This window comes from Esox lucius, chromosome 16 (assembly GCF_011004845.1).
Source record: "Esox lucius isolate fEsoLuc1 chromosome 16, fEsoLuc1.pri, whole genome shotgun sequence".
In the NCBI taxonomy this organism is placed as follows: domain Eukaryota; kingdom Metazoa; phylum Chordata; class Actinopteri; order Esociformes; family Esocidae; genus Esox; species Esox lucius.
Genome location: NC_047584.1, coordinates 33115707 through 33131136, shown reverse-complemented (window position 1 = coordinate 33131136; position 15430 = coordinate 33115707). Strand labels below are relative to the sequence as shown.

The window sequence follows — 15430 nt, the reverse complement described above, 5'->3', positions numbered from 1 at the left end:
GTCAGATGCAGTACAAGGAGCTCCAGGGGTCAAGCATCACACCTGGAATATGAAGCCACTCATCCTTGGACTGGCAGACAGCATGAGGAGAACATGTGGGAAGAGCATGAGGTAGCGCTCACACTTCTCCTGGAGACAGAGAGTGAGACAGAGAGAGAGACAGACAGAGAGACAGAGGAATTAGAAGGAAGAGAAAGTGAGGGTTATGTGTTTTATGCATATAACTCAACTATAAAAATTATGTGTATTATAATAATTATCTTATAATGTTATTGTAATGTTATAATAATGCTATTGTAATATTTTTATAATGCTATTGTAATGTTATTATACTATTATAAATATTATTTGAATGTTATGGTAAACATTGCGTTTTAATATTATTGTAAGATAAATGTTTACACTTGTCGTTTAGCAGAGAGACTGATTTCCACAGTGATTAACTAGGGTTAACGGTCCAGAACAGATCAATAAGCCTTTCAGTTATTGAACCTCTTGTCTCTCGAGGCCACACCTCCAATCTCGTCTGGCCTCCTTGGAGGTCTGGAAACCAGTGGCAAGATTACTATTGGATGTTAGTTTTCAAATAAACCTCCACTCACAGGCTTGTTGAAGGTGGGCGTGGTTTCACTGTTTCTTCAAACTAGATAGAACATATTTCCTGAAAGTTTTAAGTTCCTACCTAAGTTGCAACATATCAGAAAAGAAGCACTATGGAAGAACTGTGCTCTGCCATACAACTTGCGCTTAAATGCTGTTCTAAAAAAAATTCTGTTTTGGCGTGCCTCCCTTCAGGGTATGGAAAAGTGAACATTTGGAAAATATATATGTAAAAATGTTTTAAATTGGCCGCTTAAATATATTTATAAAAAATGTATTTGATGCATATCGCAGCATCAGCCAGCCAGTGGTTTGAACCAGCAACCCTATGTTTAATAGTCAGGTACACAAACCACTACTCCAAACAGGATTATAACACATGAAGTGGTAAGTATTTGTCTTACTACTTATATTAGACTATATTTGTGACTGTAAGAGGTATTTTGGTAATGTATATCTGTAAAACGTGTTTCACCTAAATGTGATATAATCAATACGTCGGTAATTACATTTCATCTTTTTACTTTCACAGGATCTGAAAAATGCATTTTAATATGGGCTTCAAAATACATTTTGTAATGTATTTTCTATAATACATTATAATTGTAATGACAGCATTGTTGACGGTGAAATACATTTGGAGAAAACTAAAATGTATTTATACATTTTCAAATACATTTCGGAATAAAAGCTGAAATATTTTTTGATACTTGAAATGTATTTTGAATTAAGTTAAATGTATTCGACATATATTCATCATATATTCTACATACATTTTGCATTGCAAAAATATCTTTATTTTCCATATGGGGATTTATTGAAATTGAAAACAGACAGGTCAGTGATACTAGTGGTTGGTCCTGTGATTTCATTAATCCAGGATCAGGTTTGTGTTCTGAACGCAAAAGGTATCTCAGCAACATACGCAGGTCAAAACGAGACGGGAGACTGAGGACGAGAACATTCGTTAGGCGAAAATCTTTTGGTACATGTGGGGGTTGAGACTGCCGCGCCACCTCTTTTCGTCCAGTTTAGATTTGGCCTTTTCCCCTCACAAAAGCATTAATTATTTCCACCTCATCCACACTTATATTTTACCAGAAGATTGCAACAGGAGCCACATAGAAAAGCCATTATTCAGCGTTACCGGTCCTATTATATCTTTTAACGCGAGTGTGTAGTCCAATCACAATAACAACAATTTACCTAGGAAAAGGTTATGTTTGTTTCTCAAAGATTGATGGTTCACCAAAAATGCAACACATCCACAGATTTCGATGTACACATGTAGAACCGGCCGATATACTGTGGGGCAAAAAAGTATTTAGTCAGCCACCAATTGTGCAAGTTCTCCCACTTAAAAAGATGAGAGAAGCCTGTAATTTTCATCATAGGTACACTTCTCCCCACTGTATATATGCATATATATGTATATATATAATATACCACATTCAATGTGGTAGTAGTTGTATTATCTGTTAATTATAATATTATTGAAAAACTATCCTATAGGAGAATGTTTCCAGTTATTACACATGGACCATTTAATATCAGCATCTTGTCTTGGATTGTAGATTGAAAGCCGAGTGGGTGATAAGGGATGATCAGGTGCGTAACCTGTTTAGAGACAAACGCGACTGCTCGGTCCTCGCTGGACACAGAGTGTGGTGGCAACGGTAGAGAAGTACAGTAATGCATCAGGCACCATTACATCATCCTGAAGTCACAGACTCCAAACTCATCTTTCTAAAAGTGTTTTCCAAGTTACAGTAGACAGACATTTAGCAAAATGTTTTCATTTAATTTCAAGTCAGTTTTAGAGTTTTGTTTTTACAGCCAATATATGCAAAGTAGCCTATTTGCTGAGCACTTAATATTTGAAAGCTTTGTGCTAATACAGCTTTTTTCGTTTCAATTTAACTGAATTCAAAGCAAGTAAATGTACTATTTTATTTTATACATTATATAGGCAAAATGTTTAAAAATGCTTGAGCATCTGATATTTCCAGCCAAGCATCTGTTCTTGCCAGCTGATAGTGTATCGGAAATGCTTTATTATTTCGTTGTCGTAAAAAATGTATAATAAACAAATAATATAGTGGTATGGGTGTATACATTTTGGCTAAATGACTGATACAGATCTGTAGACAATTTTAAATGATGATTACTTTGTGTCCTCATCCATTCATGTTGTTAAAAAAAACAAGCTAGACTTTTAAAATACTGTATGGCTTGGTTATATAAAAACGAATACTCGACACATAATCACAAAACTGTCAGATTTTGTTTGAGTTATGACTAAACAAAATGAGTGGAGCGAATTTGGAGTGGGAGTTATTTTTCCTGTGAGCAAATAGCGATTTTGAGCAGAGCGATGGGTAAGACATGGAGTGGTGGAGCAGAGCGTAACCTTCGCTCGAGAGGTTACATTAGGCAGGTATCACTTAACTTAATGTAATATTTCTTACTATCATCTAAAATGAACTATGTTTGTATTCAACATGTGCCATGCACAAACGTGTGTGTTTGTATTCAGTGTGAGACTGTCAATCCTCAAGTGGACAAAAATTATGGCCGGGGTCAAATGTGGGCGGGGTCAAATGTTTAACTCCGCCCACATTGATCCTCGCACTGAACTGCACACTGCTGTCAGGGGTACTTGGGGTTTAAGAGGCTATTGATCCTCAAATCACAAGGCTGCCTGCCGACACTATAATTATGGTATGATGATAGTAACAATGTTTGTAAAATTATCAAAGTTACTGAAAATGTTATAATATTATACCTGCGAGGTTACAACAATGTTACTGTGAGGTTACAACTATGTTACTGCAAGGTTACAAAAAATCTATCTATATTCATGATGATGTTCGTGTGTGGTTGCCCTCTGACCTCTGACCCCGTACTGTGGACCAGGGCCTGACTCATGTAGAGGACGGAGCCCAGGGTTCTGATGTCGTCTCCCTCCCACAGCCGGATGGACTCAGTCAAGATTTGAAGCTCCAGTTCCTTCCTCTTCCTCACCTCCTGGCACTGGGCCTGTCGCCATGGAAACACCATCAGCAACCCACACTCAGCACAACATTACAGGTTACCGCAGGAACAGCATCAACACCACAGACATCTGTGACAAACACACAATGTAAAATGGATTTCCCACAGACACACTGGGGGGCGCTAAAAGATGCCATTAGTGCTGTGGGACAAACAGGACATAAACACCCAACTAATGACGAGCAACAGTCCTACTATTTCTAGAACCAACTAGGATCAATGCGTAGCTGAATTGGGAGCATTTAAACAGTGTACACACACACGCCACAGCTTCATGCATATCATGTGCTGTTCAGGTAACAAGGTGACAGGTGACTCACTGAGAGGCTCTTGAAGGCCGTCATACATTTCTGGATATCTGGTCGGTCGGGGTGAGTCTCCTGTAGGAACATCACACACACACACACCACCCACACACACACACCACCCCCACACACACACACCACACACACCACCCACACACACACACACCACACCACACACACCACCCACACACACACACACACACCACCCACACACCACACCACCCACACACCCCCACACACCACCCACACACACACACACACCACACCCCCACACACACACACATGTGCACACACACACACACCACACCACACCCCCCCACACACACACACGCGTGCGTGCACACACACACACACACACACACACCAGGTCAATTCCATAGTTGCCATGGCGCAACAGGCAGAGCTCCTGTAAATGTGGTATTATTTAATACTTTATTTTTAATAATTTATTAGTTTTATTTTATTTTGGTTATGAACACATGAGTATATGCAGTATATATCTGGGTTGCTATTTCTCTCCTGCCAGCCAATCTGATGGAAAATAAGCTATTTTAATACAGCACACAATGCTAGCATGTTTATGTAAACTATTATAGCGTTTTATTTTGAACAGCTACACCACCTCTTGTAGTTATTTAGCCTGCGGCTCCAACAACAAGGAAAAACAGTAGCGGAGGGAGCCTTGGTAGTGGCAGCCTGATTAACTCATTATTGTAATCAGAGGATTCCACCAAAGCTTTGCAGTCTGTCATCACTGAGTGAAAACGTTAACTTCTTAAACCTTGTTCAAGACCGAAGAAACTGAGATGATTCAGTCAGATGGTGAGAATCGAGAGGCACCAGTGTGATATTCCTTGAATGGAGAGTGAACTGTGCTGCCTGTCGGCTCCTCTCTGTTATCGAACCTGTTGCATGTACAACAGTCCACACCTACTTTGTTATCTACAGTAGCTAGACACACGTTGAAATGCGCTTTGAAATTCAGAAAAACGCTTTGAGATTATTTTTATAAAACCTTTAAAAAAAAATGAGGTCACTTACACAAATGCATGCTCACACACGTTATCAATTAATGATGTCGCTCTCTTGGAGTGAGACAGACTGACAGATAGAGCGAGACAGACAGACAGACAGACAGAGAGAGACAAAGATAACAACAAACAGTGACAGCAACAGACCAAGATAGCAACAGACAGAGACAGACAGACCTCCATGTGTCTCTCCAGCTCCTTCAGTAAAGTGGGGTATTTGTCCAGCCTCATGAAGGGTTTACTGAGGCCTGTGGTCAGGGTCAGAATGCCAGGACTACTGACTCCCTTAGACTCCATGAACTCCCCCAGCTCCTCACTGGGACCAGAGAAGGGGACAGAGAAAATAAAAGAGAATAGAAAAAAAAGAAAGAAAGAGGGCAGAAGAAAGAATGAGATATTGAAATTTAGAGAGAATGACAAGAATGAGAGGGGAAGGGAGAGGAAGAGAGAATATTCAATTGTCATATTTAAATACAGTCATGAGGTCTATCATTGGTCAAGCACAGGGACCAGGATACATAGATGCTCTGGCATCATGCTGTGCAGGCTGGGTCTACCTGTGCTGGGTAAGCACGTTGACCGCCGAGGGGTGGTTTGAACAGTAGCCCACATAGAGAGCCTTCATCTGGGGCATTAGGTTCAGGAAGAACCCCCCAACCCTCTGCTGGTTCTCTGGAAGTCTGTGAAAACACACACACAACATTTACAGTATTTCAACTCAATACAAAGGTACTCATTCGCCTGTTCAATTTAATTATAATACAACTAATTACATTACATACAGTTGTATTGTTCTACTTTATAAAAAGAAAAGGCTAAGCAGAGGCAAACCAAATATCACTGTATTATAGCAGACAGCCACTAGATGTCCCTGTATTCTTAATTTACCTTGAATGAAAACTGCAGACAAAGAGCAAGATTCATCCCATTGGATTAGAACAGCAATGACACGGTTTTTCACAGATTCCTGTGTGCCGATTAGTGGAATGTGTGTGAGGTGGGACTTACTTGCTGCACTCCTCCAGTGATTGGACAAGCATCTGTTGGAAGGTGCTGATCTCCTCCAGGTTCCCAAGGATATGATAAACATCTGTACTGCTTAGTCTGGGAGGGGGAGCGAGGGGAGGAGGTGGGGATGGGAGGTGACAGAGGGGAGGAAGAGGAAAAGAGAAAAGAAGAGGAAGACGAGAGCGAGGGGTGAGGGAGAGGGGGAGAGAAAGCACGGGGAATGAGTTGAGCAGATCCAGATAAACCAGTGGTCAGAGAGACAGACAGACGGAGAAACAGACAGACGGAGAGACAGACAGACGGAGAGACAGACAGAGACAGACTGTACTATGAGTGAACCCTACCTGTCTGTGCTCTGGAGAGATCGCAGGTAGTTAGTCAAAAGGCTCTGGAGGTCCTTAGAATACTCTGTCTCTGTTTCTAGAATATTCTGCAGCACCTGGGGAGATAGCTTGCATGATTTATCTGCCAGAAAGCATCGCATCTCATCACGACATTTGACCACAGAACACCTTCCAATGGAAGCTGGCAAATCGCAGAAGCAAATGTTTATGTCTTGATGAGAGTAGAGGCTTTTCTTCTGGCAAATGAGCTGAAGAAAGATATAAGCAACATAGAGTTGGTCCTATGTTTCATGATCTGATATTATACATCCCAGAAATGTCCCATGCAGTGAAAAGGCTATGTCTCTCATTATTCTATTATTCTCCTCTTACAAATTGTTTATTAACCTTATATTACCAGGTATATTGACAGAAAATGGCACGCAATAGGTTACTATGGACATTAGGAGGCTAGAAGGAAGTGCAGGGAAGAGTAGAAAATACAACGTTCAATGCTTATTAAAGTCACGGCCAGGCTACAGAAGGGTCAGCGGGACGGAAACACTCTTTCTCCATCTCTCTCCAATGTAGCATGTATCTCAGGAACCCAAAGCATATGCACATTAAAATGTCACACACACACCACGAGACAGCGAAAGAGAGAGAGAACTAGGGTAAGTTATCTGGAGAGGCTATGGAACCTCAGGCCTTTGCCATTAAGAGTAAAGCCCGAAGACAGATCATGAAGAAACAGAAAGAGACAGAAAAAGAGACCGAAATGTATCAAATTGGACGACCAGGACTCACCAGGTTGTAGTAAGTCTTGCTTATGATAGTGGTGTCAAAGCCTTTCGGGGGACTCTTTAAGGTTCCAGATTTGGGGGACACTTGTTTGTCTGCGGGAGAGGAGACAGAGACGGAGACAGAGACGGAGACAGAGACGGAGACAGAGACAGAGACGGAGACAGACAGACAGGCAGACAGACAGTTATTCCCCTCCATCAGGCACCATGTTGTTTCTGGTGTGTCGGGGGGGCAGTAAGGCCTGGTAGGACGTAAACCAGGAAAACCTACCACAGCCTTTGATCTCACGAACGTAGTTGCTAGGGAACCAACCAGTCTTGCCGTTTAGGTTCCCCTCCCACCAGCCACCCTCTTCCTGGCGTGTCACACTAATAACATCCCCCTTGTTGAAGGACAGCTCATCCTCATTGGTCTGCTCAAAGTTGAAGCGAGCCTTGACCAATAGCTGCGTCCCACTGCCCTCAGACATGTCCTATAGAGAAGGGGTGGGGTCAGAAAATGGGAGACAGAGAAACCAGAAGTTGTCTCGATGCCTTAGTAGGGACCAAATAAGGCCATGAATCTTCTTACCTAAAAGATGAGCCTACAAATCTCCAGCGTGCTTTAGAGTGTTTATGTTGGTGTGACTGTGTGCATTTCTCTCACCAGGCTGCGGTACTGGTTCTGAAGCAGCTTAGAGGACCGTCCCAGTGACGACTGAGAAGCCAGAGACTCGAACGAACTGATCCGGTTGGCTGAGGAGTGACGAGCGCACACACTGTCTCCACCCACTCCGATGTCTGGAGATGAGTACAACGAAACAGCTGCTGACTTCAGGGACCGGGAACACGAGACCCAGCTAAATGATATCCAGGACCCCAGTCACCAGCACCAGAACCGCAAGCAGCAGTTCAAAACCAGTAACCGGAAGGACAGTTGCAGATCACTGACCATTAAATGAGAGCTCTGGAAGGATTCTGTGCAGAGGAATGGTCCCTTCTAATGTGTTCACTAATCTCATTAGGAATAATACGAAAAATACTGTTATCCTCACAAAGAGAGGGCCTGAAAACAAGGGTTCCATACTGTTGACACTTCAGTTTTTGATAATAATTGGTTGATTCCCATTAATGAAGTACACCATATCCTCTGTGCTGGATAACTAAAAGATAGCTCATTACTTGTGTTCGTTTTTTGTACAGCCCTTTTCACTCATTCATGTTGGCAAAAAATATGGAGGTGACTTTATACACACAAACACAGACCGTACCCACTCCAACGGTGATACAAAACACACCTTCACAACACACACAAACACAGACCGTACCCACTCCAACGGTGATACAAAACACACCTTCACAACACACACAAACACAGACCGTACCCACTCCAACGGTGATACAAAACACACCTTCACAACACACACAAACACAGACCGTACCCACTCCAACGGTGATACAAAACACACCTTCACAACACACACAAACACAACACACAAACACAACACACACAAACCCACTCCAACAGTGATACAAAACACACCTTCACAACACACACAAACACAGACCGTACCCACTCCAACAGTGATACAAAACACACCTTCACAACACTCACAAACACAGACCGTACCCACTCCAACAGTGATACAAAACACACCTTCACAACACACACAAACACAGACCGTACCCACTCCAACGGTGATACAAAACACACCTTCACAACACACACAAACACAGACCGTACCCACTCCAACAGTGATACAAAACACACCTTCACAACACACAGAAACACAGACCGTACCCACTCCAACAGTGATACAAAACACACCTTCACAACACACACAAACACAGACCGTACCCACTCCAACAGTGATACAAAACACACCTTCACAACACACACAAACACAGACCGTACCCACTCCAACGGTGATACAAAACACACCTTCACAACACACACAAACACACTAACCTGCAGTGACTTTGTTCAGAGCCACCAGGCAGCTGAGGATCCTGGAGAAATTGAGTCCGAGCAGCAGATCACTGGGTTCAAACGGCTGTGGGAGAGAAACACACTCAGTGGCGGTGTGTGTGTGTGTGTGTGTGTGTGTCATGGGAAAATCCATTTCCACAAGAGTCATTACTCAGTTCCGGTGTTCTGGAGCCGGGTCATGACACCAACCCAATCCATAGACCCAATTTTAACTAACACAATAACACAATAACGCTGTGACATTCAGACTGCTGTCTTCACAATCTACTGCAATCCAGAGTGACTGGGCCGTACTGTGGGGAAGCAACAGCCAAGCATCAGCCTCTGTAGCTGCCTGGAATGGAGGAGATTGATGGAGCGACTGTAGTGAGGAGATCGATGGAGCGACTGTAGTGAGGAGATAAATGAAGCGACTATAGTGAGGAGAACGATGGAGCGACTGTAGTGAGGAGAACGATGGAGCGACTGTAGTGAGGAGAACGATGGAGCGACTGTAGTGAGGAGAATGATGAAGTGACTGTAGTGAGGAGAACGATGGAGCGACTGTAGTGAGGAGAACGAAGGAGCGACTGTAGTGAGATAGACTGAGTGGCTGAATAAATGTATATACCTTTAATCAGCACAACCGTTTTCAGCTGTGCGAGCATAATTACAAAAGGGTTTTCTAATGATCAATTAGACTTTTAAAATGACAAACTTGGATTAGCCAACACAACATGTCATTGGAACAGGAGTGATGATTGCTGATAATGGGCCTCTAGATATTCCATAAAGACAGCCGTTTCCAGCTAGAGCTCATTTACGAGGTCATTTATGAGGAACTTTGTAAACATTAACGATGTCCACAGTGTATTTCTGATCAACCTGAGGTTATTCTAATGGTTGTATTGTCCGGATGGAAGGATACAGTACCAGTACAGTACCAGTACAGTACCAGTACAGTACCAGTCAACGGTTTGGACACACCCATTCAGGAACACAAACAAAGATGTTTCAACATGCCAACTCTGAGACTCAATCAACTTTCAGTTAGTGGTCAGGCCTTCTAACCACCAAACACACCTATCAGAGACAGGTCAGGACTAGGAAAACAGCCCATGACGAACCTAGACTCATTCAGACACATGTGCTGTGAGACACCAGTGTGTTCTGCATAAAGGATCCCTATCACACAGACCAAACACCACACAGACCAAACACCACACACACAAAACACCACACACACCAAACACCACACAGACCAAACACCACAAAGACCAAACACCACACACACTAAACACCACACACCACACAGACCAAACACCACACACACCAAACACCACACAGACCAAACACCACACACACTAAACACCACACACACCACACACACCAAACACCACACACACCACACACACCAAACACCACACACACCAAACACCACACACACCAAACACCACACACACCAAACACCACACACACTAAACACCACACAGACCAAACACCACACACCACACAGACCAAACACCACACACCACACACACCAAACACCACACGGTTCCAGTTTGTGGGCTGCCGTGAGGAGTTCAATGCCCGTCTGTCTACGTGTTTGACTGCCTGGCCTCCCAGCCTGACAGACAGACAACCTAGACGTGAGAATCAGTCCGACCACAAACATTAAAGTGTTAAATGACTGTTTTTATATCCTGGTCCAGGGGGCCCCAGGAAGGAAACACATGTTTCATTTTAACGTTTGCTAATTATTGTCAATCACCAGTTTACTGGGATGTGGTTTGTTATGGCATCTCCCTAAGGACCATGGGAACAGAAAACACTGTGCTAGTTACTTCAGATTACAATTACAACGTTATTCTGTGTCTCAACAAATGTTGTGTCATAACGTGTCAGGGTAAACTGATTGAAATAATTTTTTTCCCAAAAGGAGTGCCATGGACTTCAGCTAAGGGATCAGTGTCATTATAAAATAGAAGATATCTCCCACTGCCAATCTTTTCAGGTGGATGATCTGTTATGTCCAAGACATGGCGTTGTATTGACATTCAACAGAAATCACAAGTAATCCATTTACAAGATATTCAGACTCCCGTATTCAACAGTGTGCTCTCTCTCTAGTTCATGCCATCTCCATCTCTCCTCTTGCAGTCTCAACGAGTAAAAGCCACAGTGAAGATGAACAGTGAACTGCATTGTCCAGACGGGCCGGGATCAATGACCCCTCTATGCGTCAACACAGTACCGAACGTTGTGCGCGCTTGTCTGTGTTCTCGGCTCGCTCTAGACCACAGAATCATTATTCTCAACGGTTCTGTGATATTCCAACTTGGCTAGTGGAAACTGTGACAAGCACTGGGGGCTAATGCAGAATGAAGAAAATACCACAACTCGATAAGAATTCAACACGGACAATGAAGACTTATTTCATGGGACAACTAGCCTAGACAGAGAGTTTGAAGACTTCACTTTCCGACAGCAGCTACAGAAATCATTGGATTCACTGACCAAGCGTAATTCTCGCTTGCGGTTATCTGAATAACAAGCCCTTGTTTCCAAATCAGGAATACAGGACAAAACAGTCCGCCACTCTCATATAACGATGTAGGCCCGTACAATACAAAACCATCAGTCTGCCCGGTTATCGAAATGTATCCTACGAGTAACTTGGGTATTTGGAAAATATTAGTGATCCCGTTTTAAACGATGGCACCAACATTAGTGTTGCTATTGCAGACGGTCCATTTAAGAGCGGACTAGCCTGTCTCACACACGGTAGGGGATGGGTGATTGTTCTATGCACCCAGTCCAACCTCCTTCCACGATCCGTAGGCTAATTAACGATTCCCCCGTCCACTTCGTGGACTCATTGTTTAGTATTTCCTTACGTAAGTTCGGAGGCTGTGGTTCGTATTAATGTTGAATTCATGTGTTTGTATGGTTATTTTAAGGAGAACTTACCTCGACACGAAACGAAGCGCAGCCTTTAAGAAACTCCTTTATGTTGCTCAAGCACTCGCCGTCGTTCTTCGGTTCTTGGTAGATCTGGGAGAAATTAACAAGAAAAACACAAAAGTCGATGAAAATAATAGTTTTTCTCTTCTTTTCATAACTAACCTATTACATAAGTTTGAAGCTCTCAAGTCTTATGCACATTTTGATTTGTATGAAAAGTCAACATTCCCTCTTTTTTTCTGCTTGCTTGAAGCCTACAATAAGCTACAACTACCAATCCACCAGCAGGGAAGTGGAGTTGAACTGAGGGAAATGACGTTGGCTTTGGCGAATGGGAGCTCGTTGAGTTTTCAACAACAGCCCACATCTCTGAAAACAGGGGCGGGAGGATAGAAAGTCAAAACACAGAGGGGGTAGGGAGTAAATAATAAATAAAAACAAAATGTCAGCGTGACGGATGAATGTAATACATTAACGTAGATAGTAGCTCTGACGTCACAACGTTTATTACCAATATATAACCATAGGCCTCGCATGAACTAGGGTTAATTAACTATGAACTACTTAATACAAGCCATTTTAAACAACACGTATTTGAAAAACGTAGGTTCCCGCTGCTTCCATTGCACAAGTACTGCTGCAGCGCGAGTTCGAACCCCCCCCCCCCCGAGAACTCTCTTCTGTCTTTCACTACTTTCCTATCCAATGAAGAATAATTGAAAATATATATTTAAAAACGTGCTGTGATTATAAATGGCAAGTGATAATTTACTGCAATAAATAATCATTTCCAATGTTTACTTATAATAAAAAAGGACGGCCTACAACGAAATGGAACTAAATAAAGAACTGATTAGTATCATTTATTGTTGTAAAGAATACGTCAAAAGGTGACAGTTTTTATGGTGTCAGATTAAGTTTGGACCTGAGTGAATATGGAAACAATAGCCAGCATCGGCAGACTTCAGCCCGATGTGTTGCATGCTCGTTGCTCAATACCAGTTTTTAGGCCTTCCTTTCCTAAACTATAACCATTGACTACTCAGAATAAAAGCCTCCAGCTCCAGCAATATTACGCTCCGAATATGTTTTTGAATGCATTGTTGAAAGCCTTTCCCCGAACCTTAACACTAAATCACGCAGACAAATGTCCACACAAAATGTGACTGACCCCTAAAATACTGAAACACACATTAATCCGCAGAGTAATACAATTCAGTAGCTACAATTACGATGAGTGTTCGCTCGTTTAAGAGTTTGAATAGGCTAGTCTATATTACCTTTATTTTTCTAACCCTAACTCACACTGAAGGGAAACACCTCAAAACACTGTGTCCATGACATTTTCCACAGTCATGAATGTATATACGTGGACCAGGGAATAAAACCAATAATCATGGCGTTACAGGCACCATTCACTACTGAGTAATATAAGACAATTATTTCCCTTTTACCTCTGGCCATTACATCATAATCAATGCCCAGTTTTTATGGATTCGGAATATAAAATAGGAGAAAAATCATAGAATTAGGACGGACAAAATTTACTTAAATACGGACTTTCGTTCTATTTGTTACATTTCCACACAGTTAATCCTATTCCATAACACAGACCACTTTTGAAACGAACCAGGTTACAATATCAAGGGGCTGAATCCAATGCACACTCGTTTACTCTATTAATGATGATGTTATCCCCAAAAGTCACCGTGCCGGGGAAGGACCGACCGGTCCAATCCGTCTAAAACCACAAAGGATGTGCGCTAAACAAAATAGTACATGGCAAAATTGAGGAGGGGGTGGGGGTGTTGGCACACAAATAAATGCCGCACTGTTGCTTTAAAAGTGGAGAGGGTCCCTAGCTCTACGCTTTTTATTTTCAATGGCGGCCCGCTCTTGTGGTTTCTGCATACCCTCAAACAGCCCCACTATCTGTTGATATGGTCATAGGCTTTAGGGACTATATATCCTGTATATACATTTTTTGCCGCATAATAAGCTTTGGTTCCAAGCCTACGACTGGGCTATATGGGGCCTTTTCTACAAGTCCTACTATATTTTCTGTCAGTCTCGAGATATAAAAAAAAAAACACGCCTACAAATCCCTAAACATTCAGCACACCAATATAGCCTAATCGAATGTTTATCAACAACAACGACATGCTTTAAACCGTTTTCCTTGGTTGTGGATCTGGAAAGACTACTAATAAATGCGCAAAGAATAGCCTCTGTTCGTGACTCGCATCAGCCACAGCAAACCGTCAGGGCTGCCTGAGGTCTATCGCACGCGCTGAGTCTAACAGACATATGTACCACCATTTGGTTCTGTGTGTTTAACGGACAATAGCCCACGCTCTCGTGACCTACAAAGCAGCATTTTCATGGACCAGTGGGCAAAGAGAAGCGAGAAAACAAACCGCGTCACGGTTCGCAGACGCGCGGATAAGCGGGCGGCAAGAAGGGGAGACAGGCGGCAATTCTGCCCTTACTTTGTCCATGGAGCCAGGGCTCAGCCGCTCCAGCAGTCTACATAAGACCACCCCATCTTTGAGGGATATCTGGAGAAATGCTTCTGGATCCGATATGGTCTTTTTCGGCGACTCAAGCACCCCTAATGTGATGAGCCAAGTGACTGTCTGCTCCGCCGAATTCATGGCCTCAGTTGCGGACGAAAATCCAACGAAGCGGTGTTTTTTTTGCGTATTTCAAAGCTATATCTAACCCTGGTACACACTCGTCCAGGGCGTTAAAGCAAAATCACTATCCTTCCATACATGCGAGCTTTGAGGGTGGACGGCAACAACGAAATGTCCCTTGGTCCTTCCCCTTCTGTGGATTCGGGTGACGATGGTTTTGTGGAAATCCAGCGGCTCTGGTTTCCTCTCGTGTATGGTACGTTTTTTCACCTCCAACCTGGCAAGCTGTCAGATGCAGTCCGCTGTGATGCGTTCGAGCAGCAGACCGCATACATGCGCATCGCTGCCGCCAGCACTCATCCGTCAGTCGATGACATCACAGCAAGTAACGAGGACACATGCGAGTCCGACCAGTTGTCGAGGACGGTTTTTATCTGTGACATGAATACCTCTGCATGGTTTTCCACAACCACAGCCTATTCCTTATTGACACCATATCTAGTATATCGGTTTTGGAGAGGGAAGAACGAAGCTAAGTGGATTCACTAGAATGTTTGTAGAATGCAACGAATGTTTTATCTTTCTGATCTTTGATGGCTGATGGAGCTGGGATTGTAAGACCGGAACTAGCCGTATGTAGCCAAGTTCTGTTAACCTTTACATTTGACAAGAAAACATTCACATTTCAATCATTTGCCAGACGGTCTTGTCTAATGCTACTTTTTATAATTCACCGCTTTGGAAAATCAAACCCACAA

At 42.9% G+C, this 15430-nt stretch overlaps 1 protein-coding gene across 3 annotated transcripts in view; it reads right to left on the bottom strand.

Annotated features, from left to right (window-relative positions):
* The window catches only part of arhgef7a (Rho guanine nucleotide exchange factor (GEF) 7a), a 25080-nt gene extending 10150 nt beyond the window's left edge, over window positions 1-14930 (bottom strand). For 2 of the 3 annotated variants that reach the window (XM_029125885.2, XM_010880560.5), the window contains exons 1-13: window positions 14526-14928; window positions 12043-12126; window positions 9073-9157; window positions 7771-7904; window positions 7396-7597; window positions 7129-7217; window positions 6343-6437; window positions 5999-6094; window positions 5548-5670; window positions 5168-5306; window positions 3975-4034; window positions 3493-3639; window positions 43-129 (exon numbers count right to left, since the gene is read on the bottom strand). In XM_029125885.2, coding sequence (XP_028981718.1) covers window positions 43-129; window positions 3493-3639; window positions 3975-4034; window positions 5168-5306; window positions 5548-5670; window positions 5999-6094; window positions 6343-6437; window positions 7129-7217; window positions 7396-7597; window positions 7771-7904; window positions 9073-9157; window positions 12043-12126; window positions 14526-14690 — 1506 coding nt within the window. In that variant the 5' untranslated portion in view covers window positions 14691-14928. Of the gene's footprint in view, window positions 1-42; window positions 130-3492; window positions 3640-3974; window positions 4035-5167; window positions 5307-5547; window positions 5671-5998; window positions 6095-6342; window positions 6438-7128; window positions 7218-7395; window positions 7598-7770; window positions 7905-9072; window positions 9158-12042; window positions 12127-14525 lie in introns of all 3 variants that reach the window. The other variant, XM_034286763.1, reaches the window with a different exon arrangement.
* Between the last annotated feature and the right edge of the window lie 500 nt (window positions 14931-15430).